At 38.1% G+C, this 10,956-nt stretch overlaps 1 protein-coding gene across 3 annotated transcripts; it reads left to right on the top strand.

The window, feature by feature from the left end:
* The first annotated feature begins 154 nt into the window (after positions 1-154).
* On the top strand, positions 155-9,524 carry uba6 (ubiquitin like modifier activating enzyme 6). 3 transcript variants are annotated; one of them, XM_067497117.1, is made up of 32 exons: positions 155-214; positions 707-799; positions 966-1,060; positions 1,149-1,177; positions 1,300-1,394; positions 1,526-1,637; positions 2,219-2,299; positions 2,414-2,536; positions 2,733-2,856; positions 3,098-3,201; positions 3,317-3,379; positions 3,792-3,868; positions 4,017-4,083; positions 4,201-4,344; positions 4,559-4,705; positions 4,790-4,870; positions 4,978-5,055; positions 5,165-5,346; positions 5,538-5,643; positions 5,756-5,845; positions 5,964-6,044; positions 6,162-6,290; positions 6,407-6,458; positions 6,609-6,672; positions 6,768-6,837; positions 6,911-6,982; positions 7,069-7,192; positions 7,357-7,550; positions 7,886-8,013; positions 8,224-8,311; positions 8,465-8,559; positions 8,765-9,524. In XM_067497117.1, exons 2-32 carry the CDS (start codon positions 759-761, stop codon positions 8,904-8,906), a joined length of 3,078 nt encoding a protein of 1,025 aa, XP_067353218.1. In that variant the 5' UTR covers positions 155-214; positions 707-758; the 3' UTR covers positions 8,907-9,524. The 3 variants fall into 3 exon arrangements, 2 of the variants coding, with proteins under 2 accessions (XP_067353218.1, XP_067353217.1); XM_067497116.1 differs by having other exon boundaries at positions 158-214; positions 758-799; XR_010913848.1 differs by lacking the exons at positions 7,886-8,013; positions 8,765-9,524 and having other exon boundaries at positions 157-214; positions 758-799; positions 8,465-8,526.
* The last annotated feature ends 1,432 nt before the right edge of the window (positions 9,525-10,956 follow it).

Here is a 10,956-nt window from a genome sequence, read left to right as displayed (position 1 = left end):
AGAAAAGGTATTTATGTATGGGTAAAATGAGTGCGCTTGGTTGGCGTTATAAACTTTTCTGACGTAATATTTTCAAAACAAATGAATTGCTTTGAAAAAGCCTGTCAAGCTATTGGATGATCAGGATCATGTGACTGTGGTAACCCGGAACTACTCTAAGTTTTTAGCCAGTCACAGCCATTCATTCGCTACAGCTCGTCGCGCATACTGACAGGTAGCGGATTATTGATTATTTGCTTTTTAAACTGTATTACCAACCAGTTTTTCGTCTTGCTTGAAAGACTTATAGTACCCAAAACAACTGATTACTTTGAGGAGTTATTTAGTGCCTAACGTATGTGCTATTAGTTTTAATGAGTATATGACAAGTGTCCTCTCGCCACCGGCACCAGTGGTACTCAGTGCTAGCTAGGCGTACCAGCTAAGCTTCTTCAGCAGTTCACAAACCAACCAGTGCTAATACAGTAGCTACATACCGTAACCTTTAATTGTTAAAGGAAATCTATTTATTAGTCAATTTAAGGCTTTTTAGCGTCTAGCATTTGATCGTTGTTAACAACACAACAAGAAGTAGCCGACATGAGCAACCGTTTAGTTAGCCGTTTAGCTAACCCACAACAGGGCGTTGGTTTAGATCCTTAACGAAAACATCTAAAACGTTTTTTAGCTTTGCTAAACAATGTCTGTATATTCATATGTCAAATAGGTATAGAACCTATTACCGACACAGTTGAATTACCCCCTCTTCCCCTTCCAGCATGGCTGCAGACTCGATGGAGATCGATGATTCTCTTTACAGGCAAGTCTGAATTAATTTAATTCTGTTATGATTAAAGATAATGATTCACACCAAAGGCACCAAATGGCAGTGCTATGCTTTATACTGCAGTCAGTGTAATTATATTAAGTTGATGCTCCTCACTGTCCTCTGATTTTCATACCCTCACTACGTTTTTCTCCTCCAGCCGCCAGCGGTATGTGTTGGGAGACAGTGCTATGCACCAGATGGCCCAATCTTCAGTCTTTCTTAGTGGAATGGGAGGACTGGGGATAGAGATAGGTAGGTTGGCAATCACAGTAGTGTACAATTGTATTCAAATGATCTGCTTTGTCAAGTGACAGTAAACAATATGACCTCCTTGTCACAGCAAAGAATATTGTCCTGGCTGGTGTAAAGGTAAGTGCTCTCATTAAATACAGTCATTGTTCAATACTATGACACTAACGAGTATCAGAAGTATTTTGAAAATCAGTCTAACTTGTGCCTTAGCTACTGTCCCTGTATGTGCTTATGTATAGGCAGTCACCCTTCATGACACAAAGCAATGTGACATCTGGGATCTGGGCTCAAACTTCTTTATCCGAAAAGAGGATGTGTTGGGCCAGAAAAAGAGGTACTACACATTACAAACCTGAACTGTTTCTCTTAACATCTGATTTGAATGGTCATGGTCTGATATAGCATCCACTCACACCTTGTAATTTTACACATAAGCAAACTCTTCTATGTTTTGGCCATCCTCAGGGTGGAGGCAGTGTGCCTTCGGGTTGCAGAGTTGAACCCTTATGTTCATGTTGACATGTCTTCCTCTGCTCTGGATGATAACACTGATCTCAGCTTTCTCAAAAAGTATCAGGTAAGAATTGTTGTTTCAGAATCTGGATTATAATAATGTTAAAAAAAGCTGGAATCTGGAGTTCACACACTTTATCTCTTTAAATTTGTTTACAAAAATATGTGTAGAAATGTGTGTGGATTAAATTGTTCAGTATGTAGTGTTTGTGTGTAAACCAAATTATCAGGTAAGAATTGCTGTTTCAGAATCTGGATTATAATAATGTTAAAAAAAAGCTGGAATCTGGAGTTCACACACTTTATCTCTTTAAATTTGTTTTCAAAAATATGTGTAGAAATGTGTGTGGATTAAATTGTACAGTATGTAGTGTTTGTATGTTCATCAAATTATGGGAAAACTGGACAAACCCAGATGGTGGAAATACTACAGCTAAAGGTCAAAATATGACGGGTCATAACTGACAAACCTATTAGGATTTGATAAAATATTCAGAGGATTCTGATTATTTTTATTATGTATCTTGTTACTTACTGCCCCATGGGCTATCTACATTAGCTGTTTACTGTTTTACTTGTACACTGTTTTCTACTCTCCTTGAGCTGGTAAAGTTCAGTGTCTGTGTGCTCTTATCGCTTCTACAGTGTGTGATTCTGACTGAAACCAGGTTGAGCTTACAGAAGAGAATAAATGAGTTCTGCCATTCGCAACAACCCTCCATCAGAGTAAGTATACAGTCACATTACAGACTTGGAACGTGGAATGCACAAACAGTCAAATATTAACCAAATCTTTTCCCTGTGTATTAACCAAACTGTGCTGCCTTTTGTCCTTGCCAGTTCATTGGCTGTGATGCATATGGCATTTGTGTGCGGGTGTTTTGTGACTTTGGAGAGGAGTTTGAGGTGTCTGATCCCACAGGAGAAGAGCCCAAGGAGATTTTCATCCAAAGTATTACTCAGGTAGTCTTATAGGTCCCATAACGTGTCCATTACTAATAATGAGCTACATTTCTGTTTGTTGCCAGATTTTCGCATTGTCTTAAATTGTTCTTTTCAAACTGCTGTTTTGAAAATCTAGCAGTAACACTTTAACAGTCCACAAAGAACATCTGCTCTAAAACTTTTATGATTTTCTTTTTGAATTTGGACACTTTAGGACAATCCAGGGGTGGTAACCTGCATGGACAACCAACACCATGGCCTACAGACAGGCCAAAGTGTTGTCTTCAGAGAAGTCAATGGCATGGTTGAACTGAATGGCACTGCACGACAAGTGACAGGTACAGCATTGGGTGTGAATTGCAGATCAGGGTTTAAGTACATTAAAGGTCTTTACAGTGCTTTCACTGTAAGCACCGTTATAGAATGTTCTGATTAATATTTATTCACATTAAACAAATAGATATTTTGAATAAATTCAAGATCAGATCTGGTGAGATCATTTTTGTATAAGGGGACATAATAGTGTAGTAATCTGAGGTGTGTGTGTGTGTGTGTGTGTGTGTGTGTGTGTGGTATTAGTCCTCTCCCCTCACAGTTTTGCAATAGGAGATACATCCCAACTACAATCATATGCACATGGAGGGTTCTTTGTCCTGGTGAAAACCCCTAAGACGTACAGATTTGTAAGCTAACTACTTGCCAAGGCAACCACAAATATCACAGTTTAAGAAAACAAACATACAAACCTAATAAGCAAATTGTCTCTTGTGTTTGTGATTTTCCATGTATGCATTTCAGGAGACAATAGAGAAACAATTGTGTGATCCTCAGGTCCTGACCCCAGACTTCAGTAAACCACAGGTGAGCATGTAAACCTGCCCCTGGAGACAAACTTACAGTGCAATCTTAATTGGCTAGTTAGCTGGCTAAGTTAAGGATTTATAGGATTTTTAGGTAGCTCGAGACCAAGGTAGTACATAATCAAAAGGCTAAATCAGGACAGGTTAAGTTAGGGTCAAATATACTAACTAGTCAGTTTTTAGGAAAAATGCTATATGGGCATAACACTATTTATGTATTAAAAGCATGGCATACAGTGTGTTGACAGACAAGTAGTTCGCTTCCATGAGTTAACAGCTTTAACCTACCTAGCTTAACTAGCCAAATACTTCAAATATTGGTCACTTAACCTTGGTACAGACTCCAGCATATTTGTCATTTTTTGTTTGGCCAAGCAGTTTCCTCACAATTCCTTTTTATGTCTACCTATCAGGCTCCACTACAGATCCATGCAGCCATGTTGGCCCTTGACAGCTTCCAGGAGCAACACAGTAGACTTCCCAACACTGGGTAACCAAAATATTTCTCTGCTGTTCACTATCTGGATCCAAACTGCTGCTCTGTTTACTGTATTCGAACAGTAGCCAAGGATATCAGTGCAAGAACTTGTTCACTGTGTCATGTTCACTTATGAGCTGTTTTACTCTGATACAATCAGGTGTTTACAGGATGCTGATGTTTTACTGAAACTTACTGAGGAAGTGAATGCAATTCTCAGGAACAAAGTGAGTTGTTTTTTTTCTTCTTCATGTTTTTTTTGCTTTTGAACCTGCAAAGATACGTGCACAAACTCATTGTACACATACCCCAACATTTAAATTTTCCTCTCCCTTTACTCCAAGGCTCCTGTGAATGATGAGTTGGTGCGCTGCCTGTCAAGAACAGCAAGAGGAACTCTTCCTCCATTAGCAGCAGCTGTAGGAGGTCTAGCAAGCCAGGAAGTCCTTAAGGCCATCACAGGAAAGTTTGCACCTCTGCAGCAGTGGGTAAGTTGCAACAATATTTTCCCTGCAGCCCTTCTGTTAAGAAGCAAAACTAATATGACAGTTTAGTAGTTCAGCCATTTTGTTGTAGCACATCAATGCAAACTGTTAATTTGAAAAGTTCTTACTACATTTTGTTAAGCATCCTTGCATATATTTTAGTAACTTTAACCCTAACTGTTAATTTAATCTCCTTCTCCATTTTTTCTGTGTCTAGTTTTATCTTGATGCCATTGAAGTTGTCAGACCAATCCAGTCTCTCCCTGCAGAGGAGTTTTTGGCCAGGGGTGATCGTTATGATGGATTACGAGCTTGCGTTGGTGAATCGATGTGTCTCGAACTGCATAAGCTCAGGGTCTTCATGGTAAGATTTTTTTTGTATTTTAAATGTGTTTTCAAAATGAATTATCTTAAGATTTATGTCTAAATGATCGCATTTCTCTTACAGGTTGGTTGTGGTGCCATTGGCTGTGAGATGTTAAAAAACTTTGCCCTGCTTGGGGTTGGATTGGCTCAGAGTTCAGGAGAGGTGTGCATTCCTACTCTCTTTTTGTTCTCTCCCCTGTCTTACTGCATTTCATTATGCATTACAGTATATATATTTTTTTTACTACTGAAGCATCTGTCTATCTTCAGGTGTGCATCACAGATCCAGACCTTATTGAAAAGTCCAACCTCAACAGGCAGTTTCTCTTTAGACCACAGCATATACAGGTTAATAGATGTCTTTTTCCACCTCTGTCCAATAAATATTAAATTGCTTGAGTCACGATGAGTACGCACACACATTAAACACAGCCATGCACATTTTCTTGTGTCTCAGAAACCAAAGAGTACCACAGCAGCAGAAGCCAGTCGCAATATCAACCCAGACCTGCAGGTGGATGCTCACCTTAATAAGGTGTGTCCAGCTACTGAGAACATCTACAGTGACTCTTTCTACTCCCGCCTGAACCTAGTGGTCACTGCACTGGATAATGTGGAAGCACGTAGATATGTAGACAGGTTAGTGCAAAATTAACGAAATTAATAAAATTATTACATTAATACAATAAGTTTTTTTTAATGCCTAAAACCACACGCAATCACATATATATATTGTTCTTATGACATGACATACTGTTGGAGTTAGGCAAATTTTTGTGAGATATTTACTAATTTTTTCAAGTACTCATATTGTTTTTCTTCATTTGCAGCCGCTGCATATCCAATCAAAGGCCTCTCCTTGACTCTGGCACCATGGGAACTAAAGGACACACTGAAATCATTGTGCCAAATTTGACAGAGTCCTACAATAGCCACGTGAGTATGTCTGTGAGAAACTATATTTTTGTTCTTTGCTTGCATTACTCCTTTACATTGTAGGCAGGGGCTTTATACCAAGTACTTATGTATATTATTATATGTTTTTCAGAGAGACCCCCCAGAAGAGGAAATCCCATTTTGCACTCTCAAGTCTTTCCCTTCTGTCATAGAGCACACCATCCAGTGGGCCAGGGACAAGGTCGGATTCAGTTAAACTCCAACAGAAATCCTCTCCCATTTGCACTTGATTATTTTTGAAAGTATCTGTTTCTATAGTTCCCCAATTTTATTGTTTTTTCCCTTGGGTATGTGTGTAGTTTGAGAATGCATTTGTGCACAAGCCCTCTGTGTACAGTTCATTCTGGGAGACCCACTCCTCTGCTGAAGTGGTGCTACAGGTAAGAATTTATATGTTTATACATTTTTTTATTTATAAATTATTTATTATTTAACACAGCAGTATATGCTAATAATGGGCTGTATTATTAAAGATAATGTTTTTTTATTGTTTACAGAGAATGCAAGCAGGAGAAAGTCTGGAGGGGTCATTTCAGGTCATTAAGCTGCTAAGCAGACGGCCTAAACAGTGGAAACAATGCATTGCTATTGCCCGTCTAAAATTTGAAAAGTATTTTAAGAGAAAGGTAATTGGTGTGCACATGGAAATGCATGTTGAAACCAAAGACATTTTACATGTATGTATGTATGTATGTATGTATGTACAGTAGTTGCATTGCTGAATGATGTTTCTTTTATGTAGGCCCTACAACTGTTGCACTCTTTCCCTTTGGACACAAAGTTAAAAGATGGAAGTAAGTTTTTATGCATAGCTATAAATTAAGACAATTATTTCACAGTAATTTGTTATGCATAACTACAAGTGTAGTGTAGTTGTGCTTTAAATTAAGCATTTAAAAGTGTACATGAAAGTAGCAGCAGTGAAAACTTTGTCCTTCTCTTAGGTTTGTTTTGGCAGTCCCCAAAAAGACCTCCAGCACCTATTGAATTTGACTTGAAAGACCCTTTGTGAGTAGAGATTTTCTCAGTTTTTACAGTTTAAGCATTGCTTATATCATATGTTTTATATCAAAACTAGCCAAACTATCCTCTATTCCCATCAGGCACTTTACTTTCATTGTCAGCTCTGCACGGCTCTTTGCAGGGATAAACAACATCCCTTACTCAGAAAAGGTAGGTCATAAACAGTCAGGTTTACACTATCACACGCTTGCAGACTCACTGACATTTCATATCGTTTGACCAGGACCTTTCAGTAGAGGCAGTGACCAAGATTCTCTCTGATGTCAAGATTTCTGAATACAGGCCCTCAGAGAAAGTAAGTTTCTGCATTGATCTGTTTTCTTTTCATTGCTTTCTTAATATCTAAATCTTCTTAACTGTTTTGGTTGTGTCCCTTTCCAGAGTATAGAGACAGATGAGACCGCAAAGAAGCCTGATCAAATCAAGCTGCCTCTAAGCAGTGAAGAGGAAAGGGAGGCTATCGCACAGCTGGAGCAGGCTATTGCTACTGACGGTGTCCAACCAGGTACAAAAACAAGGACGGATACAGCCAAACTGACGTGTTCGAGATGATGGTTAAAATTAAACTCTGCTTTTGTCACAATGCTTAACTATTGTATAATTGTTATCTTCTTTAAAATGCCTTTATAATAAAGGGACAATCTCTGTGCTTTCACATGTTGTCTGTAGAGAACTTGCAAATGAGTCCACTGCACTTTGAAAAGGACGATGACAGCAACGGCCACATGGACTTTGTTACATCAGCCTCTGCTCTCAGAGCAAGGATGTACTCTATCGAGCCAGCTGACAGACTCAAGACCAAACGCATCGCTGGCAAGATCATCCCTGCCATCGCCACAGCAACAGCTGCTGTGGCAGGACTGGTAAGTAACTTGAAGCATTCTCTCACTGTTTTTTTTCACAATTATTAGTCTGCTTGTCTTGTGAAGAAATTTACACTGACTTTACACAAAGACCTTCTTATTCACAAAGATACATTTTCTCCATATACTGGTGGTTTACTTGGTGCCATTGTTTCCAAACCGAAAATTGACAATGCATTGCCATTTCAACGTAAATTAAGAAGCAGAAAAGTGGATTTAAAAGATGATATGACTTTTTTCCAGTTGTTCAGTCTTATTACAATGTTAGTGTACATACAACATATTTTGGAAGGTGTGGATGAATTGTTTTTTTTTGTTTTTTTATATGTACTCAGGTGGCTCTCGAGTTGATAAAGGTGGTTGGAGGCTATGAGTTTGAATCTTTTAAAAACTGCTTCTTTAACTTGGCCATACCTGTAGTGGTGTTAACTGAACCCGCCCCAGTTAAACGGACCCTCATCAGGTAGGGTACATGTACACTTGGTTAGCCTTACCATCTTTCATGCTAGATAATGTGAGAAAACACTGGCAACATAGCTTTGTGTTTAAATGTACACACTGAAAATTCAGTTACACTTCTTACCACAGCCTGCTAATATTGCAGCAGCTCAGCAACCAGCTTCGATGGTTACTGCAATGCAAAGTTGTTACAGCTCTATTGTCTCTCTTCCAGGGATGACATCTACTTCTCTATCTGGGACTGTTGGACTGTCTTTGGCCATGAGGACTTCACTCTCTCTGACTTCATAAATTCAGTCAGGGTATGAACAATTAATCATATTTTACTTTGTTGGTGTATCAACAATTCAGGCGCAGTTGCCACAATATCAAATCATGTTTTGTTTTTTTTATTGCACCTATTTGGTTCATCTTTATCAAATAACATTTTATGAGTATTTTTTGTTTTACCTCAGGAAAAGTATGGAATTGAACCCACTATTGTCGTCCATGGTGTGAAGATGCTCTATGTTCCTGTAATGCCCGGGCACTCGAAGAGACTCAAACTGACGTAAGTACTTTACAAAGAAAGATATTTTCCTTATATAGGTATTTAATTTCTTTAATTTGGATCTTTGCTGGACTAAAAATATTTGGTAAAGCATTTTAAAGGTATGTCAGATCTTGCTTCTTTCAGATAACTGGAAGTGTTTCATTGTGCAGCCTAAGCTGATCAGACTTCTCAGTTTCTCTCTTGTCTCGTCATCTCACTGCAGTATGCAGAAGCTGATCAAACCCTCAGTGGACAGACGCTATGTTGACCTCACAGTGTCATTTGCTCCAGAAGCAGATGGAGACGAGGATCTCCCTGGTCCTCCTGTCAGGTACTACTTCAGCCACGATGGAGAGACGCCCTGACAGCCAAATGTCATCCCCACCTCTTGTGTCTTTACTTTTTGTTTTTTGTTTTCCATGTAAATTATCATACCCCAGTGGGCCAGGGCCAAGAGTTTTCCCACTGGATGTTCTCAGACAAGAGTAAAGCTCCTGGCATGTGCACAAGCCCCCTTTACACAAGCCCCCTGTACTACAATGAGCAAGAAAAAGCCAGTCCTGGTCCCAGTTTTTCTTGCCTCAGATTCAGCCAGTGGAACATGAAGCTGCTTAAGTAGCACTTAACTGTATGTGTACATATATTTTCTCTCTTCTGTTTTATACTCTGGTCAAAAACACAGCACCGTCTGTTTAAATGCCTTAATTGATTAATAACCTTTCTGTTTGTGGCAGTGATTCTGACCTAAAACTACGTTTACGGAAAACCTGGATTCAGCTCTGTTAGTCTCATTTCTGTTAAGGCCTTCAAGTGGATTAGTAGTCTTTAGGCATCACATCTTCATCTTCAGAGTTCTCCAATTGGCAGAAAATAATGCCAACAATTGTCAGTTGTTTGTCATCTTCCCTTATAGCAATATGTCCGGCCCATAATTGTTTTATTATAAAGAATAAAAGAGAAACCACCAAAGATGCTGATTATTATTGCATCTGCAGATGATTATTTTGTTTCATTGTCACTTTGACTGCCTCACAAGAATATTTATATCATAAGGTATGGGTTAATCCCCAAACATTATTGAACACCACACTGCTACTTTTGACACTTGTCTTACTGACAAGCATCAATACTTTTTTATTGTAGTTTGTATGCATAAAATGACACATCTGATATGTGTTGCACCTAACTACATGGGTAAAACCACCTTTTAGTTGTAGCTGCTAGTCATACCTATTTTGGTAAAATCCTAGGTGATGACTGCACTGATATCGGTTACTACATTTGGCCACACAATGTTGATTAGATTTGACAATGGCATGTGTTAAAAGGCTGTTTCACACACCAATATGAAACAACTGTACCAACATTTGGGATCACACTTTTTCTGTTTTAAGACATCTTTTTAAAAAGTTTTTGATATTTGTGGTTTTAGTTGTTTCTTCTGTTTATGGATGTGTGTCCTTGATGTATTTATTTACGTGTTACTCATTTGTCACTTTTTCCTGAGTTGATAAGCTCTGAGTCACGGTGCACTGGTTGTTAATCAACGCTAAACAAGTCATCCTGAAAGTGTTGAAACGGGTGTAAGTCGCCCTTCTATCCAGGTCCAGTTGAAAATGATCTTAATCTTGGCAATAATGTCAATGTAGTTTTGAATGGAATAATTAAAATATTTGATTGAGGTTGTTGAGGTCCACCTGAAGATACAGCCCACGTCTTCAAAACAACTAAAGTTAAAAAAAGTCCTTCCTCAGCCACATTTATTTCTCTAACCATAACCAGAGGGAATTCCGAGTTGCACAGACAATATCAATCACAATGACAACACTTTTAGTGCAGTGAATGTTGTATATGTAAAACAAAACCTTAATGATGTATGTTCTTGTGACCGAAAACTCAACCAATGGTCCAATAAAATGTGAGATTTCAGGACATTCAAGACTAAAGCTGCTCAGTCTTTGTTTTAAACACTGAATGTTTTAGTTAATAGAAAAAGATTCTCCAAATATTCTAATAATTGTGCAATAGAAGTATTGCAAGTATAAGCAACTGTTGTGGGAGAAAAATGCTAAACATTAGCCATTTTTAGCATTATATATTATTGGATGTGCAGCATTTCCTTGTCATGCTATTACTGTGTATATGTGTATTTACATTTTATAAGCTACATGATTCAGTGAAAAATAATCAGCACACAGGTCCTAAAAATCAGATGCTACAGGTGTTCAAAAAATTTCAATTTATTACAATACTATTACATAAAAGTTTAAAAAAGTATTTCTCTATAACGTGTGCGTATATACATATATATTTTAAACAAAACACCAGAGTAATTCTAAATACATTTGATATCACTTAGAGTTCATAGTGCAATTATAGACTGGGTTGATATTTTCATTTTTGTGATTTAAAATC

The sequence above is a fragment of the Channa argus genome, chromosome 3 (genome assembly GCF_033026475.1).
Source record: "Channa argus isolate prfri chromosome 3, Channa argus male v1.0, whole genome shotgun sequence".
In the NCBI taxonomy this organism is placed as follows: domain Eukaryota; kingdom Metazoa; phylum Chordata; class Actinopteri; order Anabantiformes; family Channidae; genus Channa; species Channa argus.
This window is presented reverse-complemented; position numbering and strand designations above follow the sequence as displayed.